Source organism: Cricetulus griseus, chromosome 5, assembly GCF_003668045.3.
Source record: "Cricetulus griseus strain 17A/GY chromosome 5, alternate assembly CriGri-PICRH-1.0, whole genome shotgun sequence".
NCBI lineage: Eukaryota > Metazoa > Chordata > Mammalia > Rodentia > Cricetidae > Cricetulus > Cricetulus griseus.
Window position 1 is genome coordinate 105,805,177 of NC_048598.1, and position 23,323 is coordinate 105,828,499.

The 23,323-nt window shown below is 43.3% G+C and overlaps 2 protein-coding genes across 13 annotated transcripts in view; one reads left to right on the forward strand and one right to left on the reverse strand.

The window, feature by feature from the left end:
• Positions 1-10,366, reverse strand: part of Tdp1 (tyrosyl-DNA phosphodiesterase 1) — a 73,661-nt gene extending 63,295 nt beyond the window's left edge. Inside the window, exons 1-3 of one of the 2 annotated variants that reach the window (XM_027419090.2) lie at positions 10,227-10,366; positions 3,383-3,951; positions 950-993 (exon numbers count right to left, since the gene is read on the reverse strand). In XM_027419090.2, coding sequence (XP_027274891.1) covers positions 950-993; positions 3,383-3,944 — 606 coding nt within the window. In that variant the 5' untranslated portion in view covers positions 3,945-3,951; positions 10,227-10,366. Of the gene's footprint in view, positions 1-949; positions 994-3,382; positions 3,952-10,031; positions 10,090-10,226 lie in introns of those variants that run through there. The other variant, XM_027419089.2, reaches the window with a different exon arrangement.
• The window catches only part of Efcab11 (EF-hand calcium binding domain 11), a 185,256-nt gene continuing 172,189 nt past the window's right edge, over positions 10,257-23,323 (forward strand). For 4 of the 11 annotated variants that reach the window (XR_003486141.2, XR_004770378.1, XM_027419094.2 and 1 more), the window contains exons 1-3: positions 10,966-11,150; positions 11,569-11,664; positions 16,071-16,116. Coding sequence is in view for 9 of the 11 variants with exons in the window: in XM_027419094.2 (XP_027274895.1) it covers positions 11,076-11,150; positions 11,569-11,664; positions 16,071-16,116 (217 nt within the window). In the remaining 2 variants the exon portion in view is untranslated. Of the gene's footprint in view, positions 10,394-10,817; positions 11,151-11,568; positions 11,665-16,070; positions 16,117-23,323 lie in introns of those variants that run through there. The other 7 variants (XM_027419096.2, XM_027419093.2, XM_027419095.2 and 4 more) reach the window with 5 other exon arrangements.

Here is a 23,323-nt window from a genome sequence, read left to right on the forward strand (position 1 = left end):
ACAAACCTACTTAGTTATGCTGCGGTATGCAAAAGTGACCCAGATTTCATCTAGAAGAACACTTGGTTAACGGAATCTGCATAAATGGAGCCAAATGCCCAAAATAGGTTCTGAGGATATTATCTGCACATCCTTTGGCAACATTTCTATTGTTGGTGGTGTTGCTACATTATTTCTGACAGTCCAGGTTGACAAAGTCCCCTGAGGTGTCAGTGACAAAGATCCCAGGACTTTTAGGAAAGGCCACTTCCCATCAGCACAACTTATCAGTTAGCTGGTACACTCTAACTTGTTCAAAATTAGTTCCTGCTGACCACAAGTTCCATAGACCTTTATTTATGGCCAATCCTGGGCACAGGGCTCAAGTCTAGCTGAGAGAGGATGCAGACACACCCCATTTGTTTTCTACCTAGAGATCAGGACCACATCATACAGGAGGGTGCCCCCCACCCCCTTTTCTGACTAGTTTGAGCTTCTGGACTGCTATGACGACTTGTCAGCACTGAGGGAACAGCCCAGGGCAGCCAGAGCCCTGGCACACAAACAAGTAGTCACAAATTCCACTCCTTTCTGGTCAGTGCAGAGCATCCATTTTTCTGAAGCAACTCAAACTTGACTTGGTCTTCACCATGCCACCCACCCATCCCCAGGGGACTACAGCAGCATCCAATGAGGTTGGAGGTATCTCCCTAACTCTTCTAGGTAGGGATATGAAGGGACTTCTTGGACAGTCCTTGTGGCCTGAGCAAGAATCGGGTGTTTTTCTGTTAGTGGCCTCCATGCTCTATGCTGATGGGGGCCGAGTGAGAGACTGCCTTGTGTGGATCCCACAATACAGCTGGGCTCTAGGCAGATGCCAGCTTAGGGGACACTGTATAGGACCGAGAAGCCCATCTCCTGACTCTTATCTCTCCTCACTCAAGGAAAACACAACTTACCATACACTTACCTGAGCTGAAGAGACAAGTGTCCCAAACAGAGGGGATAAAATATCTACAAAGACAAAACAATGGATGCTCAGATAAAAACCCTCTATAACAACCACCCTTTTCAGCAGCTGTGACAACCAAGGAAAGAATAAACTGAAAACTTACAAGGCTAGATTGTAATATTCTGCAAAAACCAACGAAAACATTTCCTTATATGACTTAATATTTGTCACATTATTTCACAAAGTAGAATGCCAGATAAAAATCTAAAACCTAAGTCCCAGATGACTGCTTAATTTGGACTCTGTTGATGCATCCATCACTCATGATGTCTGTTCTTCCTCCTGGACCTCTTTACCTCCTTCTCCACCATCTAAGTCCGCAACGGTGCTCCCCTGTTGCCACAGAGCACCTGCTTCCTGAACAGTACACTCAGCCTTGGGACTCTGGGTCACCTCTGAGGACATCCCACTTGGTGCCCCTCAAGCCTGACTTTGGACAAATTAGAATGGACACTGTTCATTAACTACACCACGATCACCACCGTCTTGCATCTGTATAGGACTTCTTAGGCGATAGACACCACTCTTATCCATTGAATGATCTCAATCCTCTCGGGGAGTTTTTAAGGTGAGGTATTACTCTTCCTCACCTTAAGTGACGTTAAGTGACGTCTCAGAAGGAGGCTGTGTGTGACTATACAGTTGGAAGGGTCAGAGAGCTAAGGTTTGACCCAGAATGTCTGGCCCTAGGATGCTGGTACCGACTGAGTTGCCGCTGAGAAGGAAGTGGGCTAGTTCATTTATTTGACTTAATTCACTGGGCACTTCCTGTCCTCTAGACATTGGGTGACATGTGAGGGGGTGGGAGGAACAAAGAGTTTGAAGGAACAAAATGACTAGAAGGAAAGCTAGTTAGGGGATAACCTTCAATACAATCTTCCAGCTGGTCCCCATCTACACCTCTAGCTTTTTTTTTTTTTTTTGGTTTTTCGAGACAGGATTTCTCTGTGGCTTTGGAGGCTGTCCTGGAACTAGCTCTTGTAGACCAGGCTGGTCTTGAACTCACAGAGATCCACCTGCCTCTGCCTCCCGAGTGCTGGGATTAAAGGCGTGTGCCAACACCGCCCGGCACCTCTAGCTTTTTAAACTTTGCCCATCTTCCAGGGTCCACTGGAAAGCCCCTGTCCTCCACAGGATCTAGAGAACCTACAATTACAGCTCCTGTTAGCAGGATACATCAAACAGCATGGATTTAGATACAAGAGGACCTGGATTCAAGCGTGGCTGTACCACTTAACAGCTCTGTGACCTTGGGTAAATGATTTAACTTTTCTGAACTGCAGCTCTGTCACATGTCCAAAAACATTTGACAATGTCATCTCCCCCTCCTTAAGTCTCGGTGCTGACAGGAAGTTGTTACTATTTTGTCACAGAGAGCAATCTTTCCATACTCCACTGTTTCCTATGTCAGTCCCTCTCGGACAAAGCAAAACCACCGGCAACTATCTCATACATCTTCAGGGGTATCTATATCAGAGATGCTCAAAGATTTATAGAGCAGGACCTACTACTACGGAATTAAACCCACCAACATCTACACCTTATATAGGAAAATATAGGGTATGATCATGCATTTGGTATGGAAAAACTACATTGAAAATAAACACAATCGGGCCAGAGAGATGGCTCAGCCGTTAAAGGCTAGGCTTGCCACCAAAAATAAAAGAGAATAAACATAATCTATGCTTTGAATATCAACCAGAAAAAAAAAAAAAAGTTAATGTGAGAGAATGATTACTCTGTGTGCTCACTTCACATATCTGCTGTTCTGAATCCCCATCCCATGCTGTCTCAACCCCAGAGGGAATGGGTGGCAAAAAGGGAACCTGTGCCCTTTGAGTCTACATGTTTCACCGTTTCTCCACGGAATGCAGAGAACCACTAGGAACCATTCTCTGCCTCATACCTGAAGCATTCACCGGCTTACAACAGTACTCATTTTTGCATCTTTGTCCTAGGAACCCAACCCAGGTTTTCAAGGCTCTCAAACACCACTAGGCATTGTGATTCCCTGGAGGCTTAGAGAAAGCACAGGCGGCAGGCCCTGACCCCCAAGAGTTTAATTTGATGAATCTAAGATAGAGCTGAGAAGTGGCATTTCCAAGGTCCAGGTAATTCTGATGCTGCTGGCCCAGGGATAATATGGAACCACCGTGAAATTTGTGGCACTTAATAGGGCTACCAGTCAGGTTTAGTCTTCACTTGAAAAGTTAAACAATTCTATGTACTCAGGGGCCTTGAGAAGGGCCCTTGGAATGCCACCTGTCTGTCACATGCACTCAGGGTAAACAACCCACCCACCAGTAAGTTAAGACAGGGTCTTAACAGGCCATTCTAAGCTGTGCCCCTCGATTTACCAAGCTTAGCAGCTCCTAAGAGCCCTGTCCTTACCCCTGATGTGGAGGGCTTTGGAGTTGTACTTTGCCTTAATCCCTGAGACTCTGGTGAGGTAAAATTGGAAGGGGTTCCCTTTATCCAGCATGTCCCAGATATCCTGGCCTTCCCCTGAGGTCTCGTACTCATCGTCTGCCCTTTGGGGCCTATGGCTGGCAGGAGGGCTTCGATCTATAACTTTCTGGGCAGTAGTCACATTGGGTGGGGAAACATGTTTTTTCTCTTGATCCACCATGTACTTATTAGGCTGCTCCTGCTTTGTCTCTGGCTGCTGTTCATCATCACTGCTGGACAGACACCAGCCGAGACTTTCTGTGGAATCACTCTTCTGCTTTTTGGGGAGTAACACTGAGTCTATGTTGCTGAATTTCACAGGGAAGAGCTGTCTCTTGTGTGCAACCTTGCGGGCCTCTGAGCAGGTGTACGTGGACTCCTTCGATGCTCCCTGCCCAGCCTGGTGGGGAGAGGATGTTGAAGGCTTGTCAGGCTTGGGCTTTTCGTCCTCGCTTTCATCACTGCTGGATATTGTCCACTTCCCATAATTGCTTTCCTGGGACATTATACTTCTGAAAAGCAATGATGGAGACATTATTTTCTACTCAATAGGCAACTGGCAATGCACCTTTACTGTTCCTAAATTCCCGGTCAGATGAGAGACTGCAATACATGCGGGACTTCTCACCAGAGGCTGACTAAAGGAAGCATCCTAGCCACCTTCTTCCTGCTGTCTTTCTAGTTAAGACCTTGGTCTTAGAAGTCCTTGGAAGGGAGTTAAAGTTAAGGCCATCTTAGGAAACTTTTCAGAATAATTCTCATTTTTCATTTTGTTGTTGTTGTTTTTTTGTTTTGTTTTGTTGGAGGGAACTGAACTTAGGGCCTTGTACTTGCTGGGCAAGCTCACCATTAATTTAAAGAATTACAGCTGTATGTTGGGGGAGTAGTATGTACATGTCATGATACAGAGGTCAGAGGACAACTTGCAGGAGTCCGTTCTCTCCTACCACATGAACCCAGGGATTGGACTCAGGCTTGGCAGCAAGCACCTTTACCACTGAACCAATTTACCGGCTCAAATAGAAATATTTACTTATTAGGGGGAGGGGTACAAATGGAGGTCAGCAAACAACTTGAGGGAGTTGGCGGTCTCCCGCCTTCCCCCGAGGGTCCCAGAGATTGAACATAGTAAATCAAGCTTGGCAGCAAGCTCCTTTACCCACTGTGCCATCTCGCTGGCCCACACTCCAATTTTTAAAGTAAAAGAATTTACAAATTTATCTTCATGCATGTACAAGTACCCACAAGACCTCAGGAACAGCTAAGTTTACATCCCCAAAGCCAGGGGCCTACATTAGCTTAGGGAAGCCTCTGTGAGGAACACCAAATGACCACTTCTGTGTGTATAATTTATAAGCACTGCCATGAGGATGACCTAACTCATTTCAGATCATTCGCCATGACTCAGGCGACTGAAACCTGCAGGCCAGGACTTGAACTGAAGCCAAACACTTTCAGTTTTCAAATCACACAGTCGGTCTAATTTATACTCTCTTGCTCTCAGAGGAGCAAAATATAGTATCTATGTCCTTTTGGTGTTGGCTACAAAATGCATTCAAGCTAAACAGTAAAGGGCTAAGTGGGTTTTCTAGCAGCTCCCTCATGCAATGCCAGGTTAGTACGGAACTTTGAAGAAAACTAAAATAAATATTCAGAAATATGTGCTCCTATGGTGTGGGTATCTGCAGGCTTGTTTTATAGCTGAAGAGGATGTATTATGAGTGGGGTAAACAAAGACAAAAAGCAGTATTCCAAAGAACTTGCAACTCTCACCAACTGAAAACAACAACAACAACAAAAATAACAAAAAAACCCTGCCAAAAATCTCAGAAGTAGGAAAGCTTGATCTTATATAAGCTTTTCAAACAAATTACACATGCACATTTAAAGGTAAATATACCTTAAAAATTATATATATATATATATATATATATTGTATATTGTATACATACACACACACACACACACACACACACACACACACACACACACACACAGTTTTAAGGTATCGCTCACTTTTCACAATTTCTCCCTTATCCCATTTCAATTAATTCCAGTTTCGTCTGTAAATTACACTTTTCAAGAAACTCTTCTACACAGAGCATGAGACATCCTTCACAGCTCACTGTTACACTTAACTTCAACTACCCCGGACAACTCCAACAGTCAAAGTGTGGGGGCTGCAGAATAGGTGGGGGTCACCTGCTCCTGCAGCCATAGATAACCCAAGGCTCTGTATGTATTTTGAACTTGAGTCTGCTTCCTAAAAGGTTTGTGTTATTTTCTGTGGTGTCCAACTCATTTCTAGAGGCTGTGAGAACTCAGTTTATGGATTTTCCTAAACAGTTTCTGATCTACGGGGGTTAAGAAACCAGCTTGTCACAGCTAACCAAACTGTGACAGGTGTGCCCTGCACAGGGAAGTTTGCAACAGGAGACTTAAGAGCTCAGATGCAGGTTTTCTGAACTTGCTGTGTCTTTCTATTTTAACCCACACCCCTTATTCTAGATTTTAGAGCAGAACTAGTTAAGTAGAACGATTAAGGGACTGCTTCATCTTAGGAATTAAGATTTCTCGGGCTGGGTGTGATGGCTCACACCTATAATCTCAAGGCTGAAGCAAAAGGATCTTGAGTTTGTGGCTAGTTTGGATAATATAGTAAGTTTGAGGCAAGCTTGAGTTATATAGCAAGACAGTTTCAAAACTAAGTCAATAATTTTTTTTTTTTTTAAATTACGTGAATGCCTGTGTCTACAATGAGTGTAGGTCCTCCAGGTAGCTAGAAGAGGGCTTTGGATCCCCCTAGAGTTAGTTGTAGGTATATAGAGTTTCCATGGATGATGGGAACTGAGTTCAGGTCTGTACAAGTATATATCAACTGCTGAGCCATCTCTCTAGACACCCCCACCTTTAATCTGGGGGGAGGGGTTTGTCAGATGTATCTATTTCAGTAGCAAAGACTAGAGATTGTAAAGGATAGGTGGACCCTTGGGGGTCAGTGGCTAGCCAGTTTAGCTAGTCTCCCTGGTGAGTAGTTTCAAGGCAGTGAAGGCAACCAGTCAAAAAACAAGAACTCCAAGCCCCAAGCCACCTGTATCTGCTGCTCTACAGACAACAGAAAGGAAACGGAAGCAGCTGAGGCGCCTTCGGTAGGTGAATGGAGAGTGGAGGCATGGTACACACACACTCAGTGACATTTTACTCAGCTGCATGGAAAAATGAAATTACGAAATTTCCGGGAAATGGACGGATCTGGTCAATATTATATTAAATGAGGTGACTCAAACTCACAAAGTCAAAAGCCACGTGTTCTCTCTCAGATGAATGTAGGTTTTCTTTGTGTGCATGAGTATAAATGGATGTACTTACTAATGTGGGTAAAACCTAAAAGCCCGAAAGGAGTCACAAAGAAGCTAAAAGGTGCTGAGGAAACATGTGGGGGGGGGGTGTCAAAAAGGCAGGCCACACGAAATCAAAGAGACAGGATGGGGTCGGGCTGATCTGCTAAAAACACACTTTGTAAATGACATGATACTTTGTATGCTAGTTTAAAATTTTAATTAAAATTTAACAACCCCAAACAAATAAAGGCAGACCCAGGAATGAGGTTGTCTTCTGGCCTCCATATACACACACACACCACTCAAAAAAAAAACATGAGCAATGCACAAATGCGCACACACACAACTAAAAACAAAAACCTTTAAAAGTACTTAGAAGAAGCTGAGGACTCCATCCCCAGCACTGCTCAAAAATAAATAAATAAATAAATAAATAAATAAATAAAATTAAATACTGGGACTTTCTCTCTACATTTATTCTCCTTTTTAAAGCAATGAGGAAGTCTCAGAATTGCTGTGAGAAATGTTCTGCTTCCAGCTTGAGAAAGGAGCTGTTTGTAGATTCTTGTTAGCTTCCCTCCCACCCCCCAGATTTGCTGTGAACACCCACCTTTCCTGCTCCTGCTCCAGTGCTGGGGTTATAGGTGTGCACCACCAAACCTCAGTCTTTTTTTCCCTTTCCAATATATGAGTGAATTCACAAATCTGTGCCATCCTTGCACAGACACCATACTGATCTTTATCATTCACGTGTTGGTTGCTGCAACCAGTTTGCAGAATCCAAAGAGATGCTCATCAATATCTTCCCCAGGTAAATACAAAGACCATGGCCTATATTGATAAATCAGAATCCTAGACCTTGAGAACTCTGAGTAAAGAATCTCTAGAGACTCTAAACTCTGTGGACAATTTCTCGGGTTTTTAGTGCTATCTACATTTTCTAGAACCACACAGTGGTAGTGGTGGTGTTTGACATCCCTACCAATTACATACAACAAGTTGGTAAATAAAACAAATAAATCTTCAAAAAAGGCATTTCTTGGAAAACAAAACCCCTTGTGTGGTCCAGGCTTTACATACAGTTGGAAGTTTGGAGATTGCTGACATTCAGTACTAGGCTGGAGGGTTGTTTACCACTGAAGGCAATACCCTTTGTGACACACTAATGAAATTGTACCTTGTCATTCTGTCCGCCAGGTTACCAACCTCATTATGAAAACAAGGTCCTTGGTCTGCTGAAGAGGGGCTGCTGTAATGTAAATGTCACCATCACGTAGGAAATGACTGGATCTGGTCAGCCTCACATTTACTGCTCCCTCATGCAGGACCAGGTTCCTTTAGAAACCTTTCAAAAGCTCCCAAGGCCCAGCCTAACAAGGACAGACTCCCAGTGACTTTCTGTGGTTTACCAGCCGGTGCCCAGGATAGCCGAAGGGCAAAGTCACAACTGCAGTAAGTGATGTCAAAAGAACGAGACTGACAAGACAGGTACAGCCTTCTACCTGCCCAAGTCCCAGCCCAGACACAGAGCAGCAGCTGAGACTCACTGACCACATGGGATAGCCCCCCTAGCCCCTTCCCAATTCAATCTCAGCTTAAATCAAGGGAAAGCTGTAGTGTTGAAAAGATGCTTTGCATTTTTGCTTCTGAATTACAGTGGTGGGCCCTGGACTCCTCTACAAGCACCTGTAACCCTTGTTTCCCTGTCAGCAGAAGGCAGCTTATGGCTCCATGATACCTACAATGGCAAAATAAAGTCTACTTGGTAAAAGACAGTATTTACACAGGAGTGGATCCAATTAAATATTAAGCGGATAATAGCACATGTGTAAAGAGAAAAAAAAAAAAAGCTAAGTGAGGCAATGCAATTTGGCAAACAATCTTAGGAAATTCTTTCAGTAGACGGCAACTCAGACTGTCTTCAGAGGTTTTAACTAAGGACTTAACAAAAAAAGTCCATGAGATTTGGCTGAGTGAGTAAGAAGGTCTGCAATCCCCATCAAGTCCAGAATGACTCCTATACCTGTAACCCCAACATTGTGGCAGAGACAAGCAGTTCTCAAGAATTCAATAGCCAGCCACCCTGGTCATCTTCCTGTTCAGTAAGAGCCCGATTCTCATATATCTCTCTCTCTCTCTCTCTCTCTCTCTCTCTCTCTCTCTCTCTCTCTCTCTCTCTCTCTCTCTCTCTCTCTCTCTCTCTCTCTCTCTCTCTCTCTCTCCTTTCCCTCCCTCCCCGAAAAGCACTCTATTTAAAACTTTGCTTTCTCTATCCCTAGCTAGACACCAAACGCCTCCACGGAGGTCCTTCCTCTGATCCCAGTAGCAAGCAGAATTAAGAACTGAGAATAAAGAGTTAACAACATACAGCTCCTATCCTAGACAAGTTTAATTTCAGGGAGAAAGGCACAAATTAACACATTAAAAAAAAATCTAAAAGTCAAGATGATTAGATGCTCATTACGTTTTACAGGGATAACCTTTCTTTGGAATCATTTCTGGAGCAGCGTGTGAGACCCGAGGAGGAAAAGCAATCAGCGGGCTAAAAGACAGGTGAACAGCATTCTAGACAGATGGAACCCAACTTGCAAAAGGCCAGGAGGTGGTAACAGGGTCCTGACTGTAATACAGGATCGGCCCGGAAAGAAAGGAGCGGGAGAAGTGAGGTGAAGCTGTCAAAAGCCGAATTTTATTCTAAAACCAATGGGACTAACACTCCGTGTTTTAGGAGGAGGAGTGCCTTGGCCCAATTAACCTTTTAAAATGCGTATATCCCGTACAACTCTGCGGACACGTGGCAATAAGGACGCTTCCGAAGAGCTGGGGTACGGGGTGCTTAAGACGATTGCCATGGAAAAACGGGCAAGCAAATCGTGAAGCCCTTATCTTTCCCTGGCGCTCGGCTCTGCCCAGACACAACTCCGAGGGTGCAGACTCATTTCACCCTCAAGACAAGCCCTATTTCACGATGTGGAAACTGAGGGCAGAGAGGTTCAGAGCCTGCCGCGTGAGGTGCCCCTCGCCTTTGCAGAGCGCCCCGGGGGCAAAGCCTGCAGACCCCGGAGAAGGTCCCCGGCCTCGACGCTCTCCTCGAGGTCCGCAGGGAGCCCTGCAGGCCTGCCAACTACCCCATCGGATCTCAGCGGCCCCCGAGCCGCCGTCAGGAGGGCGGGCGCAGTTGCCGCCGCCGCCAGAGACCGCCCCGAGACGGCGCTCGCCCGCCCGCTCGCCCGCAGCCGCAGACAACCTACCTGACCCGCCAGTCCTCCGCCGCCGAGGCCCCGCCCCCGCGGCGCGCCCGCGCATGCGCCTGATTCAAACCCGCCGGCGCCGCGGCCCTGCCGGCGGGCTGCTTCCACTTCCGGAAGCCCGCCGTTGGGTCCTAAAGCCCACCCCATTCTCGTGAGACCGGGAAAAGGGATGTGTGCGAGCCTCGGGAGACGTACCTCTCGCTCTCCGCAGGATAAAGTTAAATGAGTTCCCATAAAACCCAGAACTTCAAATGACTCTCCTTTGAAACGGGCGTGGAAAACAACGCTCTAGTCCACGCTGTGGGATTCTTGCGCGGTTCCTTGAGGCAGCCTCATTGCTTCCCGGGGGTTGCAAATTCTGTGTAAGCACTCTAAGGGGTCATTTCGTTTTAACTGTCCTAGACAGGGTTAAATGCTGTGGTTACCAAGAGGGCGAGAGTAAGCACAGTGGCTGCCCTGAGAACGCCGTGCAATGACTCGATTTAAAAATGTACCTTGGAGTTCTGTGTGCGTGCGTGCGTGCGTGCGTGTGTGTGTGTGTGTGTGTGTGTGTGTGTGTGTGTGTGTACTTTCTTCGCACTCTTCCTGTGCCTCCTTGTGTGTGTGTGTGTGTGTGTGTGTGTACTTTCTTCGCACTCTTCCTGTGCCTCCTACAAAGTCTAGAAAAGACGTGGGTCAAAGACAGTCAAAGGGAGTTCGGCACGAAGCCTGAAAGCAATAGGAAGATGTAAAAGAAGAATCTGGAGTCACCGGATCTCCCTCAGCGACGTTGAAGAAGACAAGGAAACCGAGAAGGGACCAAGCTAAGGCCTGGGGGCGGGCCTTGGTAGCCTCCCGTTGCTAAACAGCGCCCTCGACCAATGACACAACGAAATCAACACCAGTGGCTCGGAGGCTGGCCAATGGGAGGGGACGTTGGAGTTGAGCGGCCAAGTTGAGTCCCAGCGGCGGTGGGCGTGGCCGCGGCGGGCTGTGGGTGCTCTCCCTGGAGAAGTCGTGCTCCGTTGCGTTGCTCTGGGCGCTGTCGGTGTCTTGTTGGTGGCGATGTTCCCGTCAGTGGCAGGAACCAGGCCGCGGGCCTGCGAAGCCAGCGCCTCGGAACGCAGGAAATGGGTGGAAGTAGGTGTAGGAGCGCTACCCGAGTTCGGACTCAGTTTGAACAGGGCCACTTCTGTCTTGGGTCTCCCTCAGCCGGGTTCTAATCGGAGTCACAGCCGCCAAGACTCCATCACTTCCATTACCCACTGCATCTCTAGCTACATTGGCTTCTCTCTTCCCACCCTCTTTGCATCCCCTCCCGAATCCCAGGACTTGTGCGTGGTTTGAAATAAACCTAGAGGAATGGATTTGTTAGTGTAGAGATGAAGACGCTTAACTTTGGGGGTGGGGGGCCAGAGAGACGATCATTCATCTCAGCGTTTATATTGCTTGAGAATTAAAACTAGGGTAATGAGAGCGCATTTTAGAAGTCCCACAGCCAGACTGAGTTTTAGATGTTTGTGTTTCTGGCTAATTGTAGATGTCTAATATTCCTTAGGTATTTAAAGCGTGTGATGAAGACAACAAAGGCCACTTGAGCCGAGAGGACTTTAAGGTTGCTATTGTAATGCTGTTTGGATACAAACCCTCCAAGGTTAGAATTTTGTCTCTTCCCCCTTCTTTTCCTATTCTCTCATCCTTTTTCCCCTCTTTTCTCCCTTCTTTGGATGGGGTAGATAAAGCTATAGAAACGTGTCCTAAGAAAATTGGCCGGGACTTCCTTCTGGTATCTGGAGAGCAAATTGCTGATTTATAAGCCGTTCCTAAGATGTCTCCGGTGCTGGATATTCCCTCCCAGAAAGACCCAACTCAGGCATGAATTAGATATCTATGCCAATGGAGCCGACAAAACATCACGAGTCTCCTAAATTTAATAAGAAATATGGGATGGCAGAGGATAGGCTGGAAGGTGGAGTGGTGTTGTAATAGGAGGAATTCAACTACTAGCTGATATGTGTAGTAGAGTTTCTGGGTGGTTTTCTTTAATTGTTAAAAGTAATACATTCATACAGTCTACAAAATCATTTTTCTTTCGACTAGATTAGGGTCCCACTTACCAGGAGATAACCAGTTTCTTCTGTATTCTACATACGTGTGTAGTCATAGTCCTCTACTGAAAATATTAGTTGCATACTTGTTTTATTTTAAAATGCATTTAATAAGTCACATTTGCAACAACTCCAAAGCACACACCATTATCGCCTTTAAAAAATAGTTGTATAGTAATCTCTTTATTCCATTTACCTTTTGTTGTTGTTTGGATTAATTTCAGTTCCTGCAAGCATTGTTGAAGTGAGCATCCTTTTCCATCTAAACACACACACACACACACACACACACACACACACACACACACACACGGGGAGAGAGAGAGAGAGAGAGAGAGAGAGAGAGAGAGATTATGTCTTTGTGGAATATAATATGTGTATATATATATATATAGTAATATATATATACTGTGGAATATATATATATATATATATATATATATATGGTAATTGCAGTATTTGGAAGCCTGAGGCAGAGAGATCAGGAGTTCAAGGCCAATTTGTACTACATGACTAGATAACATTTTAGGACAACGACAAACAAAAATACCAAAATTCCTAGAAATCTAATTGGTAAGCTAAGTCTCAGGATATATAATATATATATATATATATATATATATATATTTGACTTTTTATTACTTTTTATTCTGAGAGAGAGAGAGAGAGAGAGAGAGAGAGAGAGAGGAGAGACAATGACTTAGTGAGTTTCATTAGGGTTGTTTATGGGAACATTGGTTAAGGGTTTGTTTACAAGGATATGGACACCTTACCAGGGTCTACACCACTGAAGAAAATGTCTCTCTCTTTCTCTGCCAACTGTTAACTCTATAAATAAATCATCAAGGAGGGTGGGGTCCCATGAGTCTCCCCCCCTTCCCTGGCAGAGCGTTGACAGGCCCAATCTTGTACAGGTAATCACATCTGTGGTGAATCCAAGAGTGCAGAAACAGTGTCTTGCTCAGAAATGAGCATGACAGCTCACCACCCCCACTTAACCTTCTTTCTACACGCTTCTTCCATCGTGGAGGGTGCATTTGAAACATTGTGGCTGTTACTCTCTAGAACCTCCTATTTTAGTAGCTAGTTTCCTGCTTTTGGCTGTCTTTGTGCTGTTTCGCTTGCCTGTTATAAGCAGTCTAGAGACAGATCCATCCTTGTTAAGCTGCTGAACCGGAACTAAGCAGAGTTGAGACACTGTCCAAATTCAAAAGGGTAAACTGCAACCATAAAGTGGAAGCAGCACTCATCTGCCTAGAATGCTCTCCCTGCCCCCAGAACTGACAGCTAGGGCTCTCCTGTTCCTCATGAGTCAGTGTAGCCAGGGGCTCCCTGATATACCCCTTCCGTACGCTTGAGTGCACTACAACGCCACAGTGAATATATTCTGTGCCCCCCCCCACCCACTCCCAACACACACATAAGTTTTGCAGACAGCTTGTGGGATTCCGAAGGTTGGAGATGCCCAGCTCCTGAACTGCCAGTTATGAGTTCAGAGTGCTAGCCTGGATAGGCCCTGAAATTACAGCTGTCCCGCTAACAGGCAGTCATTTCACACTGGAGTTCCATGGCAGATGACCTGGAAAGGCTGAATGTTTTAAAGCATTGTATTTAACTTGGATCACTTGGAAAAGTAACTTACCTCATTTTGCTTTTTGTCCCCCTCAAGTCTGTTTTAACTGCAGACTGTGTGAGGAATGAAATGACAGGTACAAAGTATGGTCGTGTACGTACACTTGATGAAATTTGATGACTTTTGTTTTGCATACTTTGCCATAGCAACTCACCTATACACCTGCCAGCCATGTATACAATAAGCTTTTTATCAGAGAGGAAATGTTCAATGTATAGCTTCTTTTAAAAAATTATTTATTTTTATTTTATGTCCATTAGTGTTTTTCTTACATGTATGTCTGTATGAGGGTGCTGTATCCCCTGGAACCGAAGTTCTGCCATGTAGTTATAGGTCCTCTGTAAGAGCAGTCCACACTCTTAACCACTGAGCCATCTCTCCAGTCTCCAATGTATACCATCTTGTAATTTAAATTTTATACTAAATCAAGGGCTAGATTTTAATACTGTGTTTTCAGTATTATTATTCAGAAAAATATTCAAGTTTTAATACTGTGATTGAACAAATAATATACTGATTGTAAGTCGGCAAAGTAAATGAGACATATAAAAAATTTCCTACCACAGAGAATGTGATTTTGAAGAATTAGTTAAATCTTCAATCGTTATTTTAAACAACCATCACACTACAATAGCATTTCATAAAGAACTTATATTGTAAGTCATTTATATATTGATGTTTGCAGAATGAAATTTATTAAGTATGTTTATTATTAAGAGTACTTGCTAGTTGCTGGGGATGTAAAGATGTAAACACAGTTTCTGCTTTGAAGCAATTTCATTTTTTGTGTAGAGCTTAGAAAGCTGATAGACATGAAGATGGAGAAGATATTTTACAACTAGGAAGATGGGCAAGGTGGGGGGGAGCTATGATAGGTGTCATTTAGACTAGAGAAGCTTGGCTAATGTTCTGTGAAGCATCTAGGAGCCCTAGGTGGCGGTAAGACAAGCTATGCTGTCTGTGAAAGAGTGGCAGCATCGCCAAATAGGAGAGAACACAGGTGGACATGGGTCAGAGTAGTCAGTTGAGATTGAGGTGTTCCCTGTACATTGGATTGTTAGCTACTGCATGGGATTTCAAGGTTTCATCTCTTAAATATAAGAACCTCATTTGGGTAGAAAGATGGGGGCTGGAGGTAGATTTGAGGCTCAGTTTATAAAGGGTAGCTCCAATTCTAAGACTGAGTGGCATTCTGTAGGAAGCTTCAGCAGGGTGTGAATCCTACCACACCAAGGAAAGAGCTTTGGGGAAGCCTGCATTTAAAGGTAGGCAGGGAATTCATGACAAGGATGGACTGGAAACCATCGAGAAGGGACACGAGGAGGCCAGGGAAATGCGGGGACTCGAGATTATGAAAGATTCAAGACTGGCACCAGAAAAAAAAATTGTCAGTTGCCATTAAGACTCAGTTTCCTTTAATCCCAGCACTCGGGAGGCAGAGGCAGGCAGATCTCTGTGAGTTCGAGGTCAGCCTGGTCTCCAGAGCGAGTGCCAGGACAGGCTCCAAAGCTACACAGAGAAACCCTGTCTGGAAAAACCAAACCAAATAAAAACAAACAAACAAACAAACAAACAAACAAAAAACTCAGTTTCCTTAGTGATTACAAATAAAGCCCCTATCACCAATGGGAGGGAAATGCTTCTGTGTTTATTTACTTAAAGCAAGCCCCAGAACTTCACATGTAGTATATTTTATATTGCCTAGGCAAAAACAAGCAAAAGGCTAGACTACACACTGTTAACAGTGGTATCCACTGAATTTTAAGTGTCTTCTTTGTAATTTATACTCTTCATGTTTCTGCACTGATCATGTGTTACTGTTTTATTATATCCCCTTCTTTTCCTGATAGGCTTTTTCTGTGTAGCTCATTAAGTCTCAGTCTCTCCCTTCCTGCCTCAGTCTCACAAGTGCTGGGATTATAGGTGTGAACCACCACACCTGGCTTGGGGTACTTTCAGCATCCAGAAAATGGAAGAATCAAGCTATTGTAACAACTACTTTTTGTTGTTGTTCTACAAAACAGAAAGGTTCTATTTTAGGTTAGACTCTATATAAGACAGCCAAATTGATCTCATATATTTAAGCTATTGGTCAGTGGAGTAAAGTTTTGGGGGACATTATGGCAGATTAGCATCTGTTGTAGATGTTAAAGGAATGAGAAAAATGACCTTCATGATGTCAAGTGAGGTTATTGTCTGTGGGTTCAATAAAGCTGGCTTCCCATAAAGTACATGTCTTCCTATACCCCGGGGATTCAGAACTTGTACTTTGAGACATCTGATAAAATTTCACATCCTCTCAATCTTTCTCTTTTCCAGATAGAAGCAGATTCTGTGATGTCTTCAGTAAATCCCAACAGTTCTGGTAATGTGAAAGCTAATATTTCTAGTAGACACTCACAAAACTAGAATAAGAACAATGTAATTAAGACAGATTGCACGTTGTATTTAAACATGTCTTTGCTTCTCATGATTCAAAAGAAAAACTTTAAAAATTTTAAGAAAAATATAGCATACAGAATAATGGGTTTTATTCTAGGGTTTCCATGCACACTCTGTCCTTACTCCTCCATATTTCCCTGTGGCCTCTTGCTGGTTCCCTTCTTCACCTCACAGCCCCCATCTTGCTTTTATGTCACACGTATTCTTTAACTTCCTCTTCTTCCTTCCTCTCCTCTGTGGTTATGATTTCTTCATTCCCTCTCATGGTTCTCTTTCCAGGTTTTATGTAGCCCCCATCCCCACATTAAAAATCTGAGTTCCATAGTTGAGAGATTTTGCTGTTCTGAGTTTGTCATATTTCACTTAGCATGGAGTTCCATTTGTTTCCTGCAAATGCCACGATACCATTTTTCTTTATGGCTGAATAAAATCCCGTTGTGTGTTAAATTTTCTTTATGCATTCATCTTGTGATGGACATCTAGGCTGGCTCCATTTCTTAAGTATTGTGAATAGTAAACACGGATGTGCAAGCATCTCTGGGAGGACCTGGGAGCTCTGTAGCTCAGTCATATGGTAATTCTAGTTTTGGGTTTTAAGAAATCTGTACTTCTTTCTGTGGTGGCTGCCCCATTTGCATTCTCACCAGCATCGACAAAGGGTTCCTCTTTGTGGTGTTTTAATTTCTTCTTTGTTCTTACTGATGTTGATTCATTATACATTATGCTGGGTTTCGTAAAGATGATTTCTTTCAAGTGAATTATATACTTTGGCCATATTTACTGTCTTTCTGTTCCTTTCTTATAGCTTCACTTTTCCATCTCACCTTAATCTCCTTCCTTCTCTTAATATTCTTTTGGCTATTTGCTGTGTGTATGTGCATGCACACTCTTGTTCACTCTGTGTGTGTGTGTGTGTGTGTGTGTGTGTGTTTTGGGAGATTATGCATCTATAATTCTAAGACATTCAAATAAGAGAAAATTAGTCTTTCTGGGTTTTTTGTTTGTTTTATTTCGTTTCTTTTCTTTTTTCTTTTTCTTTTTTTTTGACAGGGTTTCCCTGTGTAGCTTTGGAGCCTGTCCTGGAACTAGCTCTTGTAGACCCAGGCTGGTCTCAAACTCACAGAGATCCATCTGCCTCTGCCTCCCAAGTGCTGGGATTGAAGGAGTGCGCCTTCTATGTCTGGCTTTTTCCATGTAATGGAGTGGTCTCTAGTTACACCCATTTTCCAGCTGACAACATAATTTTATGCTTTTGTGGCAGAATAAAACTATCGTAGAAGCTGAGCATCATGTCCTGTATTAAGGGACATTTGTTTATTATATCCTCAGGAAGCATTTTTCATGACTTTTGCCTTTTGTTCTAAATTTGTGTGGTTGTTTATTCCTTGGTTTGACAAACAGTCAAAAGCTCTTAAGACTTTGGGGCGTATGTGTATTTACCTGTAATATATGTTATAAGTATTTTTCTTTTCTTTATCCATTCTTCTCTTGATGGACATGTTGGATAGTGACATAACTCTGGGATTGTAAATAGTGCTGCAAGAAACATTACACTTAGTGTATTAGTCAGGGTTCTCTAGAGTAACAACTTATAGAATGAATGCCCCCCATCTCCATATATATATATATATATATATATATATATATATATATATATATATATGGTTTATTAGAATGATTTACTGGCTGTGGTCCAACTAATACAACAATGGTTAACTGTGAATGGAAAGTCTTAAGAATCTAGAAGTTGCTCAGTCCACAAGGCTGAATGTCTCAGCTGGTCTTCAGCTGGTACTGGAATCCTAAACAAATAGTCACTAAAGCCAGTGAAGGAATGGACTTGCTAGCAAGGAGAGGGCAAGCAGGCAAAGAAAAAAAGGCTTCCCATAGCTTCCAGCAGAAGGTGTGGCTCAGATTAAAGGTGTGTCTTCCAACCTCAAAATCAGATTAAAGGTGTGTGTGTGTCCGAACTAAGATCTGGATTAGAAGTGGATCTTCCTACTTTCAAGTAAACAGAAATCCCTAACAGATTGTCCCTCCATATTATTTTTATTTTAGTTAACTCCAGATGTATTTGACAATCAAGAATAGCCATGGAATGTAGGTATTTCTGTGGTATATTACTTTAGAGTCCTTTAGATATATACCCAAAAAGATGCATAGTCACATTCTCTACTCTTATTCAGTGTGGCCATTTAAATCTTAGAGGAATAACACGAGAGAAAGAACTGAAAGGGATACAAGTAAGAAACAAGTCAAATTATGTTAATTCATAGATCATAAGAGACCTTAAAGACTCTATCAGAAAACTCTTAAAAATGACAATCATCCAGCAAATTAGCGGGATATAAAATCAAAAGACAAGAATCAGTAGCTGCCCTCTATATAAAAAGTGAACATGCTCAGAAAGAAATCAGGAAAGCAGTCCCAGTCATACTAGCCTCAAAATCAAAGAACTAACCAAAACCTAGATAAGAAAAACCAGGAAAACAAAAGACTTCTACGGCACAAATTTTAAAACACCGAAGAAATTGAAAATGAAGCTAAAAGGTAGAAACGTCTCACATACTCATGGGTTGGCAGAATCAACATAGTGAAAATGGGTGTACTAGCAAAGGCAATCTACAGATTTAGTGCAAACCCATCTAAATATCTCCATTGGACTGGGGGTATATTTCAGTAATTAAGACCACTAGGTGTTCAGGGTAGAATACTGTCTTCAGAAACAACCACAACCGATGGCGATGGAAAGGGTCAATATAGAAATATAGTGATAGTCAATTTTTAAAAAGTCACTCCTTAAACACAAAGTAGGAGTGAAGGCTCACACACAGTGCTGTGTATACTAAGATATTAGTTACTTAAGGTATGAATGTAAGCAACTAGTAGCAGAGATAACAATTTGACAGCACTCTGTTAACTTGCTTCAGAAATAGAATCACTGGGGAACTGTTTGGGAAATAGGTTGTTAATAGTGCTTAATATTTTTAAGCTAAAGTATTAGTAACTAAGTGGTAAAATCAGAGTTGGGAAAGGGGGAATGAGAGAATAAAGTATAAACAGAGGGAAAGTGTTAACATATGGGCTAGAGGTGGAAGAGTGTTAATATAAGGGTTAGAAGCATGATAAATAATAGAGAAAATATTGGTACAAACAAAGAAAGGGTATTTAGAAAAGCTGTGTGATGGACAAGTCATGGAAGTTATGTTCACATAAGGTGTAAGCCAAAACAGATCATGATGGTTTTAATCATCAACCCGACACAGTCTAGAGCCTTCTGGGAAGAGACCCTCAATGAGGGGTTGTCTAAGTCAGATTGGCATGTGGCGTGTCTAGAGGGGATTGTCTTGATTGTACTGAGGTGAGAAGACCTGGCTAGCTGTGGTGGCACTACTCCCTGAGTTTGGGAATCCTGGACTGTGTAAGGGGAGGATGAGCTGAGTACAGGGGACACAGAGGCTGTCCTTCTGTCTGCTCTTGACTGTGGCTAAGACTAGTTGCTTCACGTTCTTGCCTTGTGTTTTTCCATAGTGATGGACCATGTCCTGGATTTGTAAGCTGAATAAACTCCTTTCCTTTCCCCTTAGTGTTCTTTCTGTTCGGACTTTTTTTTTTTTTTTTTTTTTAAATCACAGCAACAGAAAGAAAACTAGAATAAGTGAAATAGAAAAGTACCAGTAAAACTAAAATAAAAGATAAGATGCAGCAGGAGATACTGTAACCTCAGTTAGTACACCTTCCAACTTAGCTGGAGATCGTTTCTCCTCCTCTCTTGAATGTCTTGTGTGTGTGTGGCGGGGGGGTCGTCTCTGCTGATGTGGGAGGGCTGTTACTTTCAGTTACTCAGACAGTTTAGGTCATTGTTTTCTTTCTGCTGTGTGGGACTCATGTTCCTTCCAGAATTCTCTTGCCTGAACTCCATACCCCTCTCTGCAAGTTACTAACTCATCTCTAGTATTTTGTGGGTCATTCTTTCCATGTGGAATTCTGTGTGACTGGGGCTCTGAAGGGTGTGGAAGGCCTAGTTAGTTCGATTTACCTTTGTGACTAGTGTCTTTTCCTGGCTGCTAGATTTACTCATGCTTGCTGGGGCAACTGTTGAGAATACTTCCTATGTTCTCTGATTACTGGCTGAGGCAATGTTAGAGATGGTTCTTTCTCTGGCTAGTGTCTCCATCTCCATGGCATAGGTGTAGATTAGCATATTCAGGTTCCTGTACCACTTCTGCCTCCATTTATGGAGCCCTCACGGCTCCAGCCATCTTTTTATCTGTGGTATATCCAGTCCCTGATTGCATCTCTGCAACCTGCCCAGTTTGTCTCCAGCTCACTGTCAATTATAGTGCCTATGTCCAGGAGAAGAAAGCATCTCCTACAGGCTACCCCTGACTCCAGCACACATGAGCTTCATGGTGTAGCTGGGCATCTGTTAATGCCACTCTTGATTCTCTGTGAATATCTCACATCGGCTTAGGCCTACTTATTTTTTCCTTGGCTCTTTTACTTTCAGCAGTATGACACCAGGTTGCATAGAGGCACTCTCTCATTCACGGCAGTGGTTAATTTTTTTTGGGGGGGGGAGGGGTTCAAGACAGGGTTTCTCTGTGTAGCTTTGGAGCTTATCCTGGCACTCGCTCTGGAGACCAGGTTGGCCTCGAACTCACAGAGATCCACCTGCCTCTGCCTCCTGAGTGCTGGGATTAAAGGCGTGGGCCACCAACGCCTGGGTGGCAGTGGTTAATTTTAATTGTCAGCTTGACACAACCAAGAACCACCTGGAAAGAGGATCCCAGTGACAGTTGCTGAGATCCGACTGACTCTTGTGGGCATGCCTATGGGGAATCTTTCTTAATTGGGTTAATGGAGATGGGAACACCCACCTTGAATATGGACAGCACCATTGTTCTCTGAACTGTATGAGGAGAAGTAACTGATCCCCAAGCAGGCATGCATTCCTTTCTTTCTGTTCTTGACAGTGGCTGAACAAATCAGTCCCTGCAGCTTCTCCACAGCTATGGACTGTGACCTGGAATTGTGAGCTACAACAAACCTTTTCTCTCCCCAGATAACTCGTTGTCAGGGTGTTTTTATCATAACAACATAAGTCAAACTAAGATATCCACTATCTTATCAAGAAGTTCTTCTCATTTTGATTTAGCTAATTTACAAGCATGATGAATATATAATAGGAAATTTTAAACCATTCAAAAACATGAAGACAAAAATGTCACTTATGATTTAATTTCCATAGGATGGATGATTCCATTGAATCTCTCTCTCTCTCTCTCTCTCTCTCTCTCTCTCTCTCTCTCTCTCTCTGTCTCTGTGTCTCAGTGTCTCTGTCTCTCTCTCTCTCTCTCTCTCTCTCTCTCTCTGTGTGTGTGTGTGTGTGTGTGTGTGTGTGTGTGTCTGTGTGTCTGTGTCTGTGTCTGTTGAGGCAGTTACTTGTCTTGTTATTGTGATAAAATACCCAACAAAAGCAACTTAAGGAGGAATGGATTTATTTTGGCCTGTATTTCTGGGGTACTGTCCTTCATAGCAGCAAGTCGTGATGGAAGGAGTTTGAGGTGAATGGTCACATTTCCTTCACAGCCAGGAGGGAGAGATCAATGAATGCTTATACTAAACTTCCTCTCTCCTTTATTCAGCCCACACCCAAGCCAGTGAATGCTATCTCCTACATTTAGGATGGGTCTTCCACCTCAGTTAAGCTCATCTCAATGCTCCCTCACAGATTCGGTGAGTTTCTGTGACTCTGAGCCCTTCTGAATTAACAATCCAGATTAACTGTCACAGACTAGGTCTTGTTATGCAGCCAACAGTGGCTACATCATTTTGATCTCCCGTCTCAGCTTCCTGCATGCTGGGAACACAGGCATGCCCCAGCCCACTGTGTCTGGCTTTGATGCTGTGGTCTTAGCCGAGCAGCTGGAGCACTAAGAGCAACGATGAAATAGGAGGAATGGAAATGACTGGCTGACCGAGCCTGGGGGAGGTCAAGAGTTCATTTTTTTAGGATAGTAAATTTTAAAAGTATTAATCCATGTGTCAGCTCAATTAAGTGATTGCATATGGAACTCAGGAGAGCTCTGGGGTAAAGAAATAAGATTGGGAATATTGGCATGTAGATGATTTTTTAAAAACATGGATGGGCTGAAAATTTGTGGGTAGATAGGTGGACTGAGAACGCAGGAACTATACTTAATGGGGTCAGGTAAAGAATGTGGAAAGGGTAAAGGAGACTTAGGAGTGACAGAAGGGAAACCATGAATGTTGGTTGAAAAGCCAGAGGAAGGAGAGAGTAGCCAGCACTACCACATGCTGCTTACCGGTCAGGTGGCAGAGTGAGGAGTAGCCACTGGAGCTGGCAACCTGGAAGTATGTGTGACTCTAGCCAGCAGAACTACAGTGTGTGGTGGTGTCAGCAGCCAGGCTGGAGCAGGTTGGAGATAAAAGTTGCGATGAAGTGGACAGTGTGAGTAGATGAGGTTTTTCAGTAAGTCTTGGTGGCCATGGGTCAGGAGATGTTTTGTGTTTTTTAAAAGACGGAAGAACATGTTTCTGGGTTTAACAGAATGGTCTGATAAAGAAGGAGAAAGAACTGGCCGAGGCAGATAAAGCCAGCTAGCAAGTGGGCAAACACCCTTTTGTTTGAGGCGCTGGGATCCAGTATCATGCTGGGTTCATTTCTCAGAACCACGACTTTATTGAGAAAAAATTTAAAAGGTACAAACGCTGAAAAACAAAAGTAGTAAGAAAACAGCTTTATCCCCCTTCTCCAAATTCATTTATTGTTAAAAGCTTCCCATTTGCCTTATCATCTGCTCCCTTATACTGTATCTTTCTTCCCCTAGTACATTACTTTTGATCTAATTTACCGTCTATATTCTATTTTTACCAGTTGATCTAATAATGTCCTTAATAACCCCTCCCCCTCACCTCCTTTTACTCCAGAGACCAGTTTTTGATGTTAGGACTCTATAATCCAGAATGTTTCTGCAACATTTTGATGATATTGATACCTTGAGTGAATTCTCTCACTCTCTGTTTTATTTTTAAAAGAACAGTTCACTTACATGTAAAGGGCACAGTTAAGAGCATGAGAAACGATCTAGTCCTGATAGAGATGA